Source organism: Pleurodeles waltl, chromosome 10 (genome assembly GCF_031143425.1).
Source record: "Pleurodeles waltl isolate 20211129_DDA chromosome 10, aPleWal1.hap1.20221129, whole genome shotgun sequence".
NCBI lineage: Eukaryota > Metazoa > Chordata > Amphibia > Caudata > Salamandridae > Pleurodeles > Pleurodeles waltl.
In genome coordinates, this window is record NC_090449.1 from 651,912,918 (window position 1) to 651,934,120 (window position 21,203).

At 43.3% G+C, this 21,203-nt stretch overlaps 1 protein-coding gene across 2 annotated transcripts in view; it reads left to right on the plus strand.

Annotated features, from left to right (window-relative positions):
- The window catches only part of RBM33 (RNA binding motif protein 33), a 739,069-nt gene that overhangs the window by 95,284 nt on the left and 622,582 nt on the right, over window positions 1-21,203 (plus strand). For both annotated transcript variants that reach the window (XM_069211143.1, XM_069211144.1), the window contains exons 4-6: window positions 13,536-13,621; window positions 17,538-17,850; window positions 21,050-21,154. In XM_069211143.1, coding sequence (XP_069067244.1) covers window positions 13,536-13,621; window positions 17,538-17,850; window positions 21,050-21,154 — 504 coding nt within the window. The remainder of the gene's footprint in view (window positions 1-13,535; window positions 13,622-17,537; window positions 17,851-21,049; window positions 21,155-21,203) is intronic.

The window sequence follows — 21,203 nt, forward strand, 5'->3', positions numbered from 1 at the left end:
ACCCAAATATATAGGAATACCTACATAGATCCCAACCCTCAAATTACGACACAGTTGTATAGATTTACATCATTCTGGGTGAAAGGATGTATGTGACCCACTTGAATATAGATCCCTGGCGTGAGACTGCAGTCCTTGGTCAGACCACATATGGGTCTTTATTCTTAGATTTGTGGTATGTCAGAAGGCAGAAAGACACTCACCTTAATTGTGGCTGCGCTCCAGCACCTTTGAGTCCATTGTGCATGCTAACAGATAGCAAACAGCTGCTTGTGTTCCCTTGAGAGTGCTTGGGAATGGTTACCCACAAACCGAGCAATCCGTCCTATTTAACTTTAACTGGCTGTTTCATAAACAAACGTCGTAGATTCCAGCGGTGGCCGCGTCTTTTTGTTTTTTTATTATGACCTAGTGCAGTCAATGCATCTTTTGATTGTTTGTTTTATTCCGGCGACACTGACAAGAACTTTGTTTAGGAGGAAAGAGACCAGCCTAGTCCGGTTAGAAACAACCTTCCTTTTTTGTGTGTTTTAGGTTTTATAACTTTTTTGGTACAGTGCAGTTAAATGAACCCCAAAATGGATAATCTGTCCTTGCCTTAGTAGAGATGTGAGTTTTGTTATACATGTACTTTCATAAGAAAATGTTAAACCTACTGTAATTACTTTATTAAATTGCTTTATTAAATTAAAGAGATATACGTGAGACACATGCCTTTCCATGTACCGATGTAGTAATACCGTTTTCCTTTAATACGGTACTTCAAAACAAAGTTTTAACGTGTTTAGGAGGGAAGCCTAAGAGTGCATCCAGAATTTCCTTGTTTATCTATGAACTGCAGGACTAAAAAAAAAAACTAAAAATGTGTTTTAAAAAGTGAAGCGCCTATCATTCTGCATTAACGAGCAGATGCAGCGGAAGTGTGTGTGTGAGTGCTAGATGGTTCAGACGGGAATATTGTCAAGTAATTTATGCTCCAGCCAGGGAGATTTGAGTGTGAAACAGGAATCATAACTCCGAAACCCAATAGGGCTCGGTTAGGAGTCGAACACTTGGGACCATTGAATAGGATTAGAGCTGTTAAAATTATTTATGCATTAACAGATAAATTACTAAGCACACATTGAATAAAATAATACAAATAAGCAGATTTCTCGTGGAAAAGACGCATACGTTTGTCGTAGCCGACGGCGACTTTGCTGCACTGTTTCTGATTTATCTTGTAGAAATATTTCAGAATATGGAACTTCCATTAACACCTTCATTCATTTGAAAACATAGTGGAAAAAGAAAACTGAAAAAAACTAGCATATGCCTTCTTATAGTGCTGGCTAAAAAGTCATAGCCTGCCAGATAGTCGTGTGCTTCAGCAGAATTGGAGGCGGATTGACCATTAGAGTGAGGTTTTAAAGGCATTAAGTCACGTACTAAGCTGAAGGAAGTGCTTTAATAAAAAAAGACATAGCGTATTGAGACATTTTAGTGTGAATGCGCAAGCGCTTTGATCTGTAGTAAGCATTGTGGGCTTTTAACCACGCCAACCACACACCCATCACTTTCACTGCTCTGTGGGCTGGCCTTTGAAAAATCCTTTATCATCGGTAAATGCGTTACGTTTGTCCGTCCTTAAGTTGGTTTTATTACCGCCTTGCAGACTGCCCCTGATACATGGATAATTGCACAATTACCAATACTCAACCACATGCAGTAACGCCAGGCATTAATCTCGCAACTGTTCATTCTATTATGGGTAAGGTACCCACCAAACGAGAACAAATTCCGTTTTGGCTAGCTCCGAAAATAAATGCACCGGAAGCAATATTTCCCCATGCGGGGCCTCAGGATAAACACAGAATATTAACAACGTGCTTGCCATTTTGGGTGGTTCCCACAATAGATAACTGTAATACATGGGGCACGGTGTTTGACATGCTCTATACTAGCGCACACGGTGCACTGATACTTGCCAATTTACCGGAAGTGTTGAAACAAATTCAAGATGAATATAGGGCTGCCCAGGCCCTGGATTTGGGGATGCAATTAATGGGCAACTTTGCCACAGTATCCTCAATTATTTTAAGTAACCTTAAAGAGGAAAAGGTCGCATTAGCAGTGTACATGCAGCTGCGGGATGTTCCTCAACAGGATCAAGAACCTGAGCTGCCAGAGATTATCGCGGAGACCTACTCTAGTATTGGTTGAGATAGTCTGGGGGCCCGACCAACAAAACCACAATTTCAAGGTAAATCTAATAAAGACTTTACCAAACAAGCTCCTAAATTTTGGCAGAACTTACATTCCTGATTATGCAACACGCATAAAACCTTTTTCTATGACTTAATACATCCTGATTTTTCAAGTAAATGTTGGACAGTTGAACACGCACATTCTCAGATACCTGCAGACAGACATGCTTGCAGCACAACATTTACACACAAGGGACAGCAAAACACATTTGGTAATCCGAGTAATTGTTGGTGCCCTTGTTTTCACCTATGTAGCTTTCAATAAGGGTGAGACTTTCCCGATTGCATACAAATCACATTTGTACTGAGCAGCAGAACAACGCTTTTCTCCCACTGAGAAAATTCTCACTGCTGTGAAGATGGCTGTCATTAAAGAAAGACCTCTTGCCCAAGGCAAACACATTATTGTTGTTTCTCCGATCCCAGCCCTTGAGGCTGTCACCAAAGCCAGCGTTACAAATGCTAAAGCATTACATCCACGTTGGATACAGTGGGCAACGTCTTTGACAGCCACTGTTGTAGACTACATTTTTGACCCAAAATTACAAACTCAAGAATTTTTGTAATATGAACTAGAATATCCAGTTCCAGCAAACACATTGCCTGTTGATCAGTATCAAAGAGTCATGTACACCGATGGCTCAGTGCAACCTGTACTAGGCACAAAGCATCAATACTCCGCTGCTTGTGCAGTCGTAAGTGACTACATGGAGGATAATACATTTTGTCCCCAACATACATAGACACAAACCCTAGGGGATTGCACAACACAATTAGCAGAGCTAAAGACTGTGGTGATGGCTCTGGAACATATGGATCCTGCACAGCTAACACGGATTGTTTGTGGTTCGTACTACTGTGTACAGTCCTTCATTGAATTCCTGCATTACTGGCGCCAGAATGGGTTTAGAATTTCTAAAGGCAACACCATTAAACACAGACTTCTGTGGGGAAAAGTCGCGGATCTGAAGGAAATGCTACCAAATGTCCATGTTGTACACACACTTGGACACCAGCGTGTTGGAATACACGTTGCTGGAAACACATTGGCTGATAAAGCCGCAAAGTCAGCAGTAGCTACAGCCAATGTTGCTGGAGTAACCCGCTTAGGTGCGAAACCGTACGAGGATGTATGGGCTGCCGTGAAAGCTACGGCTGAAGGTACACCCTATCCAAAAGCATTTCCTGCTAAATATTCCTACTGAATGGAAGGTTGCCTAAACGCTGAGGTTAAGATACCAGGCGTAGGGGTTCGAGATATTCCCAACAAAGATACAAGACCAGAGTTGATTAAAGCAGCGCATAAGGGGCAGCATCTGCCCATGCTGGTGTGGTGGCTAGAATATCATTGTTCCAAGCCCGTTATTGGTGGCCAGGTCTATACAAAGAGGCCAAGCAGTATGTCCTTTGTTGTGACATCTGCCAACAAATTAAAGTTTTCACTGCCAAACACCCACTGCAGACACCCCTCCTAATTTCCAACAAACCATTACAATGTGTGTTCATGGATCATTGTGGTCCCCTCACACCAGACAGTGCATACAAATACATCTTAGTCGCTGTTGACTCTGCTCCAGATTTCTATGGGTGTGGCCAAAATGCTTTGCTGACGCTTGGACTGTTATTAAAGATTTGTGAGTCTTTATCGGTACATATGTAGTTGCGGCTTTCCACTCGGACCAGGGCCCTGCTTTTGCCTCAAGGGCGTTCAGGGACGCCATGGCTTCGTTGGGGGTACAACTCCAGTACTCGTCTCCATTTCATCCCAAAGGAAATAGTGTTGAGGAATGATTAAACCATGATTTAAAGCAGTCACTAACAGCCAGAATCTTAAGTATGGGTCGTAGTTGGCTTAATCACCTGCATGGAGTCCAGAGAGCACTTAACAATCTGCCTAGAAGGTCCCTGGAGGAGGTCGTACTTCATATGAGTGCCTGTTCCGAACTCAAATGTATTTTTCAGATCTTGATGGTCCTGGTGTGGAGGTGGCAGAAACACCCTTTGACATAAATGAACGTGTCACTGTCTTACAGGAATTGCAACAGTTCCGTGACGACAACGCTTTGGCCAGTGCTGCCTCTCCTGGAATTAAGGATGTACCTGTAATGCCTACTGGCTGGATTCCTAAAGTTGGAGATCTAGTACGTGAAAAGGATTGCTGTGAAAAAGGAGTTTGGTCCTTCTTATTGTGCACCAGTCCCAGTTTTGGAAATACACTGTACCAGAACTGTCATTCTACCACCGGTGGCTGATGCCAAAGAAAATCGCTTTGTATCTGTCGACAATGTCAAGTTACACCATGTGGCCATGCCTGCACAGCTGACCAAAAGGAACAGCCAGTAGTTTCCGAATCCTTCTCGCTACTGGTGAGGAACTTCCTCTACAAGTTGTAAGCAGCAACACTGATACCTCTCCGAGCTTGGGGAGGGTGGAAAATGATCTTGCATTGGTTCCACTGACATCAAACAATACAGAAATAATTGATCGATTTGACACAGCTTCAACACAGACAGATGGTGTCATTTATTCTGAACCACCACAGGAAACACCAACTCCACCTACAAACGCGGCTTCAGCTTTTGCACGAACTGCTTCTGGATACTTTGCTGACCTCAACTACAACGTTTCAGACTCATTCGCCTCTTTGACACCTGAACTGTCAAAAACATGTAAGCTGATAAACTGGCTTAAAATAACTAACTTTATTCTTCCATGGAACTGTATGTGGCTTTCCTTGACTGTACTGGCATTCCTGCTTTGGATTAGGTGTGTTATAACATTGTTTTTATTAATACATGGTCACTTTCTTCCTGAAAAATCGACCGTTGAACTGGTGGATGAGGTCACATTTTTCTTGTCATAAGGTCCGCAGAGACTTGTCTTTTGTGAACATTTCCGCCATACCAATTCCTGATGGGATTGTTTGGGATAAAGTAACATTTGATATATACTGCCCCACAGAGGTCATTCAAATACCATATGTGTTTAAACTTTCGATGAACGATATAATCATACCCGGAGTTGCTTCTGATGATTGGGATGTTAAAATAGTTGATTCTATGATGACTGAATTGCAGTATTATACTGTATTTGAAAACAAAGACGTTTACCAATCTAGAATTATGGTGATATGTTTTGCTATAATTATTATAGGCACCATTACATCCACAGAGCAAGTACGCCAAAGACTGTTTTTAATTACACACAATGGGAGCATTGTCTGACTTCGTCGCATGGGAGTTCTAAAACATATTCTGAAAATTTTACATAGTTTTCTGGGCACGATGTTAAAAATGCTGAGTCATATTATTTTAAATTGCCACAGCCAAAATGTATTTATTCGGAATCCTTTGTTTCCCGGTTGACTATATAAGGCTATGAATATTGGCTGAAGTTGATTGACTTAAAAAGTGTGTGGGGAACTAAACATTGGCAAATACGGGGGAAGGAAGTTTTATTTAGAGCATGCCTGATACCTTTTTAAATTATATTTTTAAACCAAACTGTACAACAAACAAGTTGTTTAGGCTTGGCTAAGATTAAGGAATTAAACACGCCCAGTATTCCTGCACCTGCAAAATTTAATTAATGGCAAAAGTATATCAATGCAACTGAAGATCAGCTCGATGAATGGGTCCAGAATGGCACGTTTAATGCTTTACTGTCACATCCTGGTGGGTGGTTATTGTGGCCAATAGATACCAATGGGTGTCATAAACGTTTTATAAACTCCAGGGTGGGGTTTAGAACTAGGGGGCCGGACCCTCTCTATATATCATCCGAACATGCGGGTATAGTAACAGCATACACTGTAGAGAAACTATGCCAGCAATGGTTGAAGAGTTCCTCGCTAGATGCGGTTAGAGAACACCTCAGTCTCCTGACTTGCACGACTTCCTGTTAGGCCCCAGAAAACAGCACAGAAAGCGCTTCTTATATGAAGTATATAATGAAATTTGGAAGCTTTCCCAACAAGAAGCTGCTGCCCGGTTAAGGCAAATAGACCAGGAAAATTTACAGAAGGCATTTGCTGTTTTAGATAATGGGATTAATATCCTGTCCGACCGATATACACCTTAAGTAACATAGTTTCTTCTGCTATAGACATTATACAAATAGATATGTCTTCTTTACACCATTGACAGAGCCAACTAAGGTCCATTATGCAGTTGGATTGGACACTTCAAACGCTGAAGGCAGGTCACGTTCCCTGGCAACACGTTAGTGCAAGGGACATTTTTCTACGTTTAACTTAACGCGACAACAACTAATGGCTAAGATAGAGGCTACCTATTTCATGCTTAACATCGAAAAATTTGAAAAGTTGACTTTTACTGTGGCTGAAATACCATCTGTTTAATGGTTAATACACTTCAAGTCACGTCCTGTTTAAAACACATTCCGGTAGGCAGATATGAAAGGCTGGGAGATGGTTACATCCATGAGATGTGGGAGCGGCCCATCTCGTACAAATGTCTCAGTGGCATGAAAGAGGTCTTTCGTAGCGGTAGTGAATGCAAGACTTCTGTCAGTCATTTAATGGTTTGTAAAGAGCTGTTCTTGGACGGGGCGTGTAAAGCTTCTGCAGCAAACTTGACTTGTTATCTGAATGGAGTTGAGTAAGAAGCTAGACTGAGTGCGGACGAAGATTTATGTCACTCCATTGTCTTTGAAGGCAACCCGTATTACTCCACTTTGGGCAGATATTATTGTGCTCTCTGGGATTCACTCCAGAAGTTTGTCGAGGGGCTTCTTGGGAACAGACTAGCAGATTGAAGCAGATACTCAAAGAATAATGATCTCAAACCAGGTAAAAAGCTCAGCTACGGATTCAGTATACCTTGCAGCTCCTGGGTATGATCATTGCTTCACCATGAGAAAATCTTATTGGCTTTGTGTAACAGACCTAATACCAGAGGCACAGCACTCATCCTTAATCACTTTCTCTGTGGAAATATTATTTGGGAGCCATGTGAATAAGAAGGCCCAACCTTGCCATCAGAGAATTTTTTTTCAGAGGAATAAGAGTTCTCAAGGTTTCTGCGGCTACTGGCAAGACCCCAGCTAAAGAAAAAACAGTGACTCCTGTCATTTCCCCATTTGTGTTGGCCACTTAGCTTGGGGGAAGCCTCCTGAAAAGTATTTTAGAGTGACCATCAAATTACAAAAAATAGGGGGTGCTTCGTGTAGGAAGTTGGCTCTGCATGTAGTGCACACCAACGGGCCCCTGACACTAGCCAAACCGAAGAACAGCCCTACACCTCCGCCGACGCTAGTGGACAGGAGGCCTTGCCACAGGAACAGGCCACCAGCACCCCATCCCCTGCAGAAGGAGAACCGCCACACAAATGGTCCCTGCGATCCAGGCAGAAGGCAGAGAACATTACTGTAGGAAGTTGGCTCTGTATATACTATTCCAAAGTAAGAAATAGTGTGCACAGAGTCCAAGGGTTCCCCTTAGAGGTAAGATAGTGGCAAAAAGAGATAATTCTAATGCTCTATTTTGTGGTAGTGTGGTCGAGCAGTAGGCTTATCAGAGGGTAGTGTTAAGCATTTGTTGTACACACACAGGCAATAAATGAGGAACACATACTCAAAGACAATTCCAGGCCAATAAGTTTTTGTATAGAAAAATATATTTTCTTAGTTTATTTTAAGAACCACAGGTTCAAGATTTACAAGTAATGCTTTACATGAAAGGTACTTCACTCAGGAACTTTAGAAACTTTGAATTAGCAAAATAGCATTTATAGTTTTCACATAAATGACATATAGCTATTTTAAAACTAGACACAGTGCAATTTTCAACAGATCCTGGGGGAGGTAAGTGTTTGTTAGTTTTTGCAGGTAAGTAAACCACCTACGGGGTTCAAACTTGGGTCCAAGGTAGCCCACCGTTGGGGGTACAGGGCAACCCCAAAGTTACCACACCAGCAGCTCAGGGCCGGTCAGGTGCAGAGGTCAAAGTGGTGCCCAAAACGCATAGGCTTCAATGGAGAAGGGGGTGCCCCGGTTCCAGTCTGCCAGCAGGTAAGTACCCGCGTCTTCGGAGGGCAGACCAGGGGGGTTTTGTAGGGCACCTGGGGGGGACACAAGTCCACACAAAAAGTACACCCTCGGCGGCCGGGTGCAGTGTGCAAACAAGCGTCTGGTTCGCAATAGGATTCAATGGGAGACCAAGGGGTCTCTTAAGCGATGCAGGCAGGCAAGGGGGGGGGGGCTCCTCGGGGTAGCCACCACCTGGGCAAGGGAGAGGGCCACCTGGGGGTCGCACCTGCACTGGAGGTCGGATCCTTCAGGTCCTGGGGGCTGCGGATGCAGAGTCTTTACCAGGTGTCGGGTCTTTGAAGCAGGCAGTCGCGGTCAGGAGGAACCTCGGGATTCCCTCTGCAGGCGTCGCCGTGGGCACTCAGGGGGGTCAACTCTGGCTACTCACGGTCTCGTAGTCACTGGGGAGTCCTCCCTGTGGTTTGTTCTCCACAAGTCGAGCCGGGGGCGTCGGGTGCAGAGTGCAAAGACTCACGCTTCCGGCGGGAAATGTGTGTTGTTTCAAAGTTGCTTCTTTGTTGCAAAGTTGCAGTCTTTGTGGAACAGAGCCGCTGTCCTCTGGAGTTCTTAGTCCTGCTAGATGCAGGGCAGTCCTCTGAGGCTTCAGAGGTCGCTTGTCCCTGTGGAACGCGTCGCTGGAGCATTGTCTTTAGAAGTGGGGAGACAGGCCGGTAGAGCTGGGGCCAAAGCAGTTGGTGTCTCCGTCTTCTCTGCAGGTTTTCAGTTCAGCAGTCCTCTTCTTCTTAGGTTGCAGGAATCTATCTTGCTGTGTTCTGGGAGCCCCTAAATACTCAATTTAGGGGTGTGTTTAGGTCTGGGGGGTTAGTAGCCAATGGCTACTAGCCCTGAGGGTGGCTACACCCTCTTTGTGCCTCCTCCCTGAGGGGATTGGGGCACATTCCTATCCCTATTGGGGGAATCCTCCATCTGCAAGATGGAGGATTTCTAAAAGTCAGAGTCACCTCAGCTCAGGACACCTTAGGGGCTGTCCTGACTGGCCAGTGACTCCTCCTTGTTTTTCTCATTATCTCCTCCGGCCTTGCTGCCAAAAGTGGGGCCGTGGCCGGAGGGGGCGGGCAACTCCACTAGCTGGAGTGTCCTGGGGTGCTGTAACAAAGGGGGTGAGCCTTTGAGGCTCACCGCTAGGTGTTGCAGTTCCTGCAGGCGGAGGTGAGAAGCACCTCCACCCAGTACAGGCTTTGTTACTAGCCACAGAGTGACAAAGGCACTCTTCCCATGTGGCCAGCAACATGTCTGCTGTGTGGCAGTCTGCTAAAACCAGTCAGCCTACACGGGTAGTCGGTTAAGGTTTCAGGGGGCACCTCTAAGGTGCCCTCTGGGGTGTATGTTCCGATAAAATGCACACTGGCATCAGTATGCATTTATTGTGCTGAGAAGTTTGATACCAAACTTCACAGTTTTCAGTGTAGCCATTATGGTGCTGGGGAGTTCGTGCATGACAGACTCCAGACCATATACTCTTATGGCTACCCTGCACTTACAATGTCTAAGGTTTTGCTTAGACACTGTAGGGGCATAGTGCTCATGCACTTATGCCCTCACCTATGGTATAGTGCACCCTGCCTTAGGGCTGTAAGGCCTGCTAGAGGGGTGACTTATCTATACCTGTAGGCAGTGTGAGGTTGGCATGGCACCCTGAGGGGAGTGCCATGTCGACTTAGTCGTTTTATCCCCACTAGCACACACAAGCTGGCAAGCAGTGTGTCTGTGTTGAGTGAGGGGTCCCCAGGGTGGCATAAGATATGCTGCAGCCCTTAGAGACCTTCCCTGGCATCAGGGTCGTTGGTACCAGGGGTACCAGTTACAAGGGACTTACCTGGATGCCAGGGTGTGCCAATTGTGGAAACAGAAGTACATGTTAGGGAAAGAACACTGGTGCTGGGGCCTGATTAGCAGGCCTCAGCACACTTTCAAATCATAACTTGGCATCAGCAAAGGCAAAAAGTCAGGGGGTAACCATGCCAAGGAGGTATTTCCTTACAGGGTCATAATGTGTGCTACCCATATATCTGCAGGTACCGAATTACGCCTTTCACTCTTGGTGTTTATGTAGTGCCAAAATTGCTGCTGTTTAATTCTTGCTATAAGAGCCCTTTTTTTGTTGGTTTTGTTTTGTTTTTTTAACTTGTTCGGCCTCCTGTTTGCTCTTTTGGACCCATACTAGGTATTGCTGTTTTTTTTTTTTTTTGGGTCATTGCTAGCTTTTGCTTGGGCAGTGGTGGCAAATAATCTTTTATTTGCCTGGATGGCTCCCTGTGGTTTGTGGGTGCTTATTTTGACCCACTTCACAGGGCTCGGGTGTGATTGTTGAAATTGTTGTGTTCATATTTTTTTTAGGCAACCATTGACACAAACGGAACAGTGTTGGTGACCAGGTTGGTCCAGCCTTAGATGAGGTTCTGAATTTACTTTATAGTTGACCAGAAATCGCACTGGTCCTTCTTGCCCTCTATCTTAGTTTAATTTAAAGTTGTCCATTTTATCCTTTTTAGCAGTTTATGTTGTTCCTCACCTTTTGTTTGCTCAATTACAGGTAGCCTAACCTGGGCTCCTCCAAGTAGAGACATATGGGCTGTCAGCATGCCATGATTGTTCTCAGCCCGCTGGGCTGTCTTGAAATCTACTGTGCATTGCTTAAGTTGGCACTCCGAAAGATATAGTCGGTTGTGGTCAAGTTATTAAATGAGGGGAGGGTTCCTTTTGCTTAGGTGGTTTTTCGTTACTGTGATCTCTTCTGATTCAATGTAATGAATTTGAAAAAAGGTGTTGAACCTGCGGTTTGCTCTGCAGGGTGACTTTATGCCGAAGGTGTTCTTTCAGAGACTGCATATTAAAGTCGGCCATTAGCATATTTTCAGATGGCATGTGCTCGCACACAGTATTTCTAAAAGGGCGATCCTCTTTTCTATTTCGTCCAGCGTCTTGCTTTGTTTAAAATTGAAATATACGTTTGTTATTAGAATTTACATTTTTGCCTCCTTTGCCTCTGTATCCTTCAGTAATACCAGCTTTCAGCGTATCTGATTGAACTTTTATTTTGGTGATGGTAAACTCTGCAGAGTGTCTTTAATTATATTGATATGCCACCCGATGGCCTTACAATTAAGTGGGCTTTTTTTACGGGCTTATAGATCTCTGCAAAGCCTGGTAAGAGAGTGGGTGAGGTAGACCAGGTCTTTTGGAGGCAGACAATGTCTGAATCATTCAGTCATTTGAGCGCAGCCTTGCCTTTTAGAATCTTCATGATCCCTGCTATGTTCCACAATACTATTTTTGTTGTTGTAGCCTGATGAATTGCCCTTTTTATGACTGTCGGTAGCTGTTAGGAATGTTCTAGGTTTCCCGAGCAAGGTTTGTGGCAATCCAGCTCCAGTTGTCTGCTTGGTCTCTTGCTGTTCCTTGCATCTTGATTACCCTGTGTTCTCTTGTGTGCGACGCTGGTCGATACAGAATGGTTAAGGTCCTCACGCCGGGATTGACAAGCCGGCTTGAAGTTCCACTTAAAATACTTTTTTGTGTGCTGTAGCTGGTTGACACCAACCGGGTTTTTAAAAAACACATAGGGATATTTTTCATTGTCATTGTTGCGCACTTATATTCCCCAGTTTGCAAAATGCTTTTTCTCCAGCAACCCCCTTTTTGACATACCCAACCAGTAATTATTGTAGACTCTCCGTTTTCCATGGGCTGAGGGAGCAAATTGGACACTTAATATATATTCGCTTTTGATGGAGGCTAGCGAGGGTGTGTGCTGAAAGAGACAAAGAATATTGGATCGATTGACAATGTCTGAATTGCCTCAGGATTCATATTGTGTAGTAAAATGTTATTTTGTAGGTCCCCTTTTCCACAGAGTTGAAGCTTTCTATGTCATGTGCCAGCAGCCATGTAGCTATTGTTACTGACTGGAGGCTATCTGCCAGCATCCCATATGCGACCTACCTTATGGTCATCGTTGATGCTTGCCCTGTAGTTGTGCTTATGAAGGGAAGATTTATCCCAGTAAGGGGGGGCGGGGCTTTAAAGAGCCCCTTGGCTGGTTGAGGCTATGCTATCTTGTTTACCTTGTGTGTTAAACACTTGGAAGCTTAGTGAGTCTCTCTAGTCGCAGGTAGGCTATGTTTCTCTGCAGAAGGGTGACTGCCTTTTCCTGTGTCTTTTATTGGATGGCCATTGTCTCTGGGTTGTTGAATCCAGGCTTGTGCATTTAGGATCATATTTAAGCTCTCAGTGGGTGTGTCACTTGTGCGTAACCTAGTACTATGCTGTTGGTGATTTATCACTTGGTCCAGTTTGTTGACATTCCTGCATCCCTTTGCTCATTGTATCCTTTATGGTCCCAGCTTGGAGCATGCGTAGACCTCCTGGGGGACTTGGTTGTTCCTGCGCTCTTTGTTGAGTTGCAGTTTTCTCCCGCTTTTTTGGACATTGCCATACGTTTGTTATGGCCTTTTTATCTATAGCATCAATTTTCTTAGCCATTTCCGCCATTGTAAGGGCCATTTCTTGTATAGTTTCCATTTATACTTCCAATTTGTGAGACTTTCCACGTTAGTGCATTCGTGGCAGCCACCAGCGTTGAGTTGATTGACATTAATAAGGTATCCTGATTAGGTTAGCAAGCATATAAAGAGTAATTAGAACTCTTTTGTGTAGATTCAGTATGCTCTTGGTATATGGATTCTTCCTTTAGCAGTGCAGAGTCTACGAGAGACTTGTTGTCTCCTTTTGGTATGGCTTGGGCGAAATGGTGTGCTTGGGTGGGTGGGAGTTTACAGAGGTAATGTAATAAACAATCCCTGGTGTCTTTTTTTTCCTTTCTTTTCTGGATTGTCAGCTGTACACTATAAAGAGCAACTATCCAGAGTGCACACTTCATCTCCTTCCATGATGCTGCTATTCCTCTGACATACTTGCCACTGGGCTAATTTGTTATCAGATCTGTGGGGAAACCACTTCAATGTTTGTGGCAGGAGGGTTTCCGTGGTAGCTTGCAAATTACAGCTGGCTGGACCTCTTGTGTCAGCCTAAGCCCTCTCGGGAATAGAATTCTAAGTTTTAGCTCAGTGTTCAGAAGAGCTCTTTTTTGACATACTTGCTGTAACCAGCATAAAGGCATTCCACCTCCCTTTTAGCACCTGACACGAAATGAAATTTATGAAGTCCATTCGAAATAGTTTTGTAAATTTTAATTTCTTGATCCTTTATTTTTAAACCTAGAACCAGTCTGATTATTCTGATGAAGATCTTAACGATGATCTTTTGCAAAGTGATGAAGAAGAGCAAGAACAGCAGCAGAGTTTCAGGTAACAATATTTACTTCAATTGTCTTTAGTACTGTTTGTATTTGCGCCCATCAGCTCCCTGTAATGTTTTTGATATACTCTGAAACATTGCATTTGAGTCCTCAAGTGTCATGAAAAAACAATGTGGCAATAGCTTTTAAATAACCAATGGTTTTAGACTGTTTTGAGGATATTTAGCTATTTGCATGCATTGCCTTCTGTCAAATAGTTGATCCACGTGAAATTGTCGACAATCCGAATTCTACTGGTAATCTGACCCTAACACCCCTACATTGGTGTAACGAGGATTTTTTAAATTCTGCATAAATGTAAAGGGTGACACCTTTACATTTGTGGGCTTTCAGAGGTTTCTAATAGCGGTGAGCTATTTATTAACATTTTCTAACCTTTACTAGGAATTTAATGAAACATTTAAATTAATCTCAAAGGAGTGTTGGGGGATCCAGTGACCTCTCTTCTCTGTAACAGTCCTTAGTTCACCAGACTAAAAGCATGTATACATTATGAAATGAGAAAAAGTGCAGTCCATTTAACAAATGGATTTTGTATCGAAACGGGGTTATTTGGTTCCAATCGTTCTGGTAGAACAGTACATTTGAAAATAATCATTATTGAAGAAAGTCTATTGGCAAGTACGTAATTATGTCAGGAGCCTTTATATATCATTTGTGGGATTTCAGCAGAAGTCTGTCACACAAACCGCTCTGGTGAAGATCTCTTCACAAAGGATCTCTGCTGTGGAACAACATGTACATTTAAGGCCAGGGAATGGCGCCCTGAAGTTTTGCAATGTCATCGAACCCCTTTTCTTCGGTTTAACTTATGCATAATAATCATTCCATTGTTTGACTCTTTAGACCTCAGGCTAGTTAAATGGGGAAGACCGAACCCTCCAATCCATCATGTAATGGCTGGTACAGGTCATTTAACAGTCCCAGTTAAGTGCTTTTCCATTGTGTAACTAATTGCTTGGAGCAAGCACCACAACTGTCCTGCTTATCACGAAGATAATGAGTAACACTTGCTATTTCCTTCTGTTACCACCCGGCACATACTTTTTCACTGTTTATTTGCTGCTGAGATAGACACTTGTGGGGTGGGGGTGGGGAGGGGGGGGTTATTAATTCTGGCACACACCGGTTTCCTCTTTTTCAAAGCCTTCATGGTAACACGATAAATGCCAGTAGGAAAATGCCACTGTTGGCATGGTCACCCCCCACCTTTTGTCTAGTGACCAGGCCCCAGCACCAGTGTTCATTCCCTAAAACTGTACCTTTGTTTCCACAATTGGCACAGCCCTGGCACACTGTTAAGTCCCTTGTAAAAGGTACCTGGTACCAAGGGCCCTGTGGCCAGGGAAGGTCCCTAAGGGCTACAGCATGTATTATGTACCCTCGGAGACCCCTCACTCAGTGCATGCACAGTGCTTTGCAGCTTGTGTGTGCTGGTGTGGAGAAAAGACAACGTCGACATGGCACTCACCTCAGACTGCCTTGCCCACAAACCACTGCCTGTGGCATAGATAAGATACCCCTCTAGCAGACCTTACAGTCCTAAGGCAGGGTGCACTATACCACAGGTGAGGGAATAACTGCATAAGCACTATGCCTGTACAGTATCTAAGTCAATTCTTAGACATTGTAAGTGCAGGGTAGCCATTCTGAGTATATGGTCTGGGAGTTTGTTATTACAAACTCCACAGCACCATAATGGCTACACTGAATACTTGGAAGTTTGATATCTAACATCTCAGGACAATAAGCCCACACTGATGCCAGTGTGGGATTTATTGAGAAATGCACACAGAGGGCATCTTAGAGATATGCCCCCTGTATGTTAGCACTACTGTTAGTGTGTGACTAACCGGTCTGTGCCAGCCTTCCATTTCCAGATGGGTTTCTGACCGCATGGGGTGAGTGCCTTTGTGCACTCTGTGGTCAGAAACAAAGCCTGTCCTGGGTGGAGGTGCTTCACACCTTCCCCTGCAGTAACTATAACACCTGGCGGTGAGCCTCAAAGGCTCAAGCAAGGTGTTACAATGCCCCAGGGCACTCCAGCTAGTGGAGATGCCCGCCCCCCCGGATGCAGCCTCCGCTTTTGGCGGCAAGTCCGGGTAAATAATGAGAAAAACAAGAGGAGTCACCCCCTCAGGCAGGTCTACCCTGAAGGTGACCAGAGCTGAAATGAACCCGTCCTTGGAAAATCCTCCTGTTTGGGAGGATTTAGGGATAGGGATATGGATGTGCTTCCCTCCCCTGCGGGCCCAGCGACCTCTGCCGACTTGGAGGACTGCCCTGCACCCAAGAAGGATGAAGAGCTCCTGTGGACAGCAGCCCTGTCCAACCAAGAATGAAGAAACCATCTTTAAAGGCCAGTGAGAAACTGACCACCGGTGCAGCAACGACCAGCAGGTGGCCCTCACCCTTGCCCAGTCGGTGGCTTGCCCTAGAGGCCCCCTTGTGCCCTGCCTGCAGCACCTAAGTGACCCCCGGGTCCCTCCATAGAGTTCTATTGAGAACCCAACGCCCAGTTGGCACACTGCACCCGGCCGTCCCGTGCCGCTGAGGGTGTGATTTTTGTGCCTACTTGGAGCCCCTTCAGTACTCCTCCAAACCCCACTGGTCTGCCCTCCACGATCACTGGTACTTACCTGCCGACAGACTGGAACCGGAATAACCCTTATCTCCATTGGCACCCACGCTATTTTGGCTCCTGTTTGACCTCTGCACCTGACCGGCCCTGTGTTGCTGGTGCTGGGTGTTTGGGGTTGCCTTAAACCCCCAACGGTGGACTACCTATACCCAGGAGATTGAACCCATAAGTGTGGTACTTACCTCTGAAACTGTACTGTACTTACCTCCCCCAGGAACTGTTGAAAATGGCAGTGTCCACTTTTAAAATAGCTTTTTGCCTTTTTAATGAAAACTGTGTACAATATTGAATCTATTCAAAGTCTCAACTATTACTATGCAAAGTACCTTTCATTTAATGTACTTACCTGCTAAATTAATCTTGTGGTTCTAAAACTAAACAAAAGAATATTTTTCTGTATAAAAACCAATTGGCCTGGGTTAGGCATGGAGTGTGTGTTTTCACTTATCACTTATGTGTGTACAACAAATGCTTAACGCTACCCTCTGATAAGCCTAACTGCTTGACCGCACTAGCACACATAGAGCATTAGTATTATCTATTATTGCCTGTTTCAGGCCTCTTGGGGAACCCCTGGACTCTGTGCACACTATATCTCATTTTGATATAGTATATACAGAGCCAGCTCCTACAATGCCTATAGTTACTGCCTATGTGTTACTGTGTTTGAAACAAACAAGGGAAATATGAAACTGCTTCTTATTGCAACTTCATTTACTGGCATGTGTACAAATAGAGATGATAAAGATGAAAAGTATTATGCTAGTATGGGGCGGAGGTGTGAGAAGGGACTGGGGTAGCGGGGGAAGCAGGTGAAGCAGGAATAGGTAGCTGTTTAGTGGTGGAGAGGTTGCTGAGTGGGACAGTTAGAGCAGGAGAAGGCAGATGTAGTAGTGAGGGAAAAGTACAGAGCGGTATGGGAAACTTGGATAGGAGAAAAAGGCAGAGGAAAGTAAAATGTCTACGAAACTGGGCTGTGGCTTTTCCTAGTGCAAATGTAGGTTTAAATGTTCCATCATCGCTACTGCACTGATGGCTGTGCATTTTTTTGTGTTTTGGTCTCTTGTCAAAATATAGAAGAACCCATAATTGTCCGGGAACTAAGCACAGAAAAAATACTGACATATATTGGATTGCATGCGAATAGCCATGAACAGGCATTGCACAGTGAAAGCAAGTATTGCTTGAAATTTTTTTTTTAATAAATGTATTTTTGACAGATTATCCCCAAAGTGTTGTGATCTATTTTATATTTTTTTCACAGCTCCGAGGTTGTTACAGTCAGTTTAAACGCCACAAGTGGAATGACTGCATCATTTGAACTGTCCAAAAGTACGAATGACCAGTCTTTAGCACCTGATTCAGAATTAGATGAAGGAGAGGATGAAGTTGTTTATGAAGAATCAGAAGAACCGGAAGAGTATGTTGAAGAGTACACCGAAGGGCATTACGAAGGCACCGATGCCGCTGAGCTGACAGAAGAGCTAATGGAATACGCGGAGGAACAAGAGGAGGAAGAAATCGACACTGATGAGGCGCTGGTCCTTGAAATCAATGAACCTCTGGACGAGTTTCCGGTGAGTCTTTTCTATTGTGTGCAGACAGATAGCACAGCTTCTTGTGCCTCGTTTTTTTACGCTTATTTGAAAACTCTTTGCTTCCCTCGGGACTGGTGAAAATTAGGCCTATTATCAATGGCTGCCATTTCCTTTATCTGGGCTGTGACAAACTTTATGTTGACAGCTTGTTTGGCGGTAGGCAGTGTTCCTTTGTCATGTCAAAAGGCAGCCGACAATCATGACCTTGAGGATTGTATCCTTGTAGAAGAAAACGGCTTTGTGTGGCTAGATATGCTGCCAATTGTTAGAAATACTTAATGCAAAAGCTTTTATTTGGGCTCTAGATGGTATCTGATTAAGTCCTTCAAAGGTGAAACGATTTTTTAACTCCCAATGACATCTTTAAGGTGCTAATATTGCAGAGTGATTGATTGTCCTGGTCCTTTCTCTGTAACTGAAAACTGACCACCACTGAATAAAGAGATCCGAGGTTAGTTTCCAAAATGTCACATGGATAATGTGTCCAGTTTAATACCATGCATTGAAAGTTACTGTTTTGAACGGTCAGTAAACGTTATTTATTTGTAGTTTTTCGGTTCAGCAAGCTGCAAAATATCCCTACCCAAAATGTATTCAAGCAAATGTAATCCTTTTCATTACTGAAGCACAAATTTGCGGTTTTTTGGTTTCTTGTTAAGCTAGGTACCGTGTTCTTTTCTGCACAGTTCTGAGCCCCAATGGCGTGAGAGTCTGTAGGTGATGAAAACAATTTGTCAAAACCAAGTAGGCCTGACCTTCAGCTTGTGCAGTCGTTACCCTGTTATCGCAATCGTGTCATAAAATAAAAAGAAAAAACAAGAAAATAGGTAGTGTCCGTAATGAGTCCACCATGTACCAGCGAAAAAAAATTAAATGAAAAAACATTCACTGAAGTGGATGTTTTACTAGGGATATTTTTGAATAGCTAGCCATTCATTGGTGCCATGCACTTTATTATTGTTACTATTGGAGGAGACATGTAGCTTACCCATTGCCGCCACCATCCTGTATGCTTTAGTGGCCGAATGCAAAATATGAATTACAATTTAATAGACCATTTGATCAAGCCCTCAGACCAAAACCCCTGTTATATGTGTTTATATATAATTTAATTTTTTTGTGGCGAAACAGCTAAAATGATCTCAGAGTACGGACTCAAAAGTTTATGTTAACTGTGTGGTAAGATTGGCGTTATTCTGTTACATTTGTTCTTGTTACTTATGATTCAGTGAAATTGGTCACATGCTTTCTTGTTGCAGCTGATTGTCTAGCTTTTTTAATTGTTTGTTTGCCTTGAAGATTGCGTGGCATTTCAAAATAAGTTAACACCTTTGATGTTGCTTTCCCGCCTGACAGATGGAAGTATCTATCCATAGTAAACATTTTAATAAATATTTCATGACTTCCAGGTTTTATTTCTTGGTCTTGGTGTAATGTGGCTATTTTGGCAGTATAACAGTTACTTGTTCCAATATAACTAATGCCTTGAAGAACTTCCCCGCCCTAATTTAATATTACACATTAAATGTTATTGCTTTACCCTCCTTTCACTCCTGTCTTGCGTGCCTCTTGCAAATGTATACAGTTGACTCCACTACACCCAGTTAGCGGTCCTCTAGGAAGAGGCACAGGTATAAAGCACGTTCTTCGAAATAGGACTATTGTAGGGGTCTGGCTCCACTTGTTATGTATACACCATTTTCTTTCATGGACGTGTACCTTCCTTCCATTGACCATCCCATTCTTAGACATCCTAATTTGACGTCCTGTTTGTGAGCCCACCATATTATCTTTACTCCTTATTTAGTCCAATTAGATAAGGACACCTAACCATATTTTATGAATAGCACACTGACACCGGCAGACACAAGTGTCCGTACAGCAGTATATTGAAAAACAATATGAAATTAATCTTAGCTTGGTCGACATTCGCCCAGATGGCCTATAGATCACTGCCACTCCACTTCAGATCTTTTTTTTTTAGCTATCCCACATAGCCCCATTTTACTGATACTAGACCTGCTGTACTGCTTAGTAGTGGTCAGTATTTGCCATTTAAAATTTCATGAGCAAAGCAACAGCGAGTGCCTGCATGTTTCTACCTGTCCCAGCTAGAGGCTGTTATAGTCTATGGCTAAATGGAACCTGTTTCCAAGCTCTCTTAACTGCAGCAATGTGAAGGATCTGGATGAAAAAATACCTTAAAGGGCTTTTTTCACCAGTGCATTAGTAATGATTACCAACTGCTGTTTTGTTCTTAACCTTATTATTGATTTTGTTTAGAAACAATAGCCTTTTTTTTTTTTGCCTAATCATACATGCGCCAAACTTTTTTGCTTCACTACGTGAATTGCAGAGGTGAAGTAGTGCAGAGAGTAAACCTTGAGGTGAGACAAAAGGTCTTTTATGCTGTTTGGGCCCACAAATGTCGAAAGAGGAACACATTTTCATTTTGGTGTCTCGAACTCTCGAGTCATCTACTGCAGATTGGACCCCTTTTTTCCCGGTTAATCCTATTGCTCCCTTACATATTTACTCTATGAAAGTGTATTTTATAGTAGTAGTTTCTTGTAAGGGCCGTCCGTTGACTCCCAGCCAATAAACCACTAATGTGGACAAATACAACCGTTCTGTTGCCATCACTTGATAGAGCTTTGATTCAAAAGACCTTTCCAGGTTTTTCAGTGCACATGAAAGGTGGGGGAGCGAGCATTTGCGTTTTCACACGCTTGACCTTTGTCATACAGGTAGAGGTTGAATAATCCTAGGAACACATTTACACATTGGTTGAACTATGTCTTTTTGGAAAGAGTCTCAGTTCATGTCTTGAATTTACTGTACTAAAATGTATGGTTAAGATTGCCTGTATGGTTTTGATCCCCTAAAACAGTAAAAAAAAAACTGTCATTCAGTTGTTTTAAGGCAGCCTGCTAATTGATGTAGCTGTTTCTTTACTGATATTGATACAATTCTTGGTTGATAAGTATCAGTAGAGAAATAGTATTTATAAGCAGTAGTTGTAATTTTACCTGAATTTAAATGTTGCATTATGCAACAAAGTCCGAGTTCAAGACAAGATTTACTTGCATAACGATTTTTATTTATAAGGATATGGCATTAGTTTGCTATTAATTGAAACTAATTAACAGAATTTCCTGCTTGCACTAATGTATTTCAGGATGATGAATTGGCACAAACATACACTGGCCGACAAGAATATGTAATTGAGGAAGAATTGGCGGAAGATGTGAATTCCCAGACGACTGTTGCTGATTCTGAAGAGGTACTAACTCAGTGTATTTTAATCATTCGGTCTTAATATGCAATGCAGC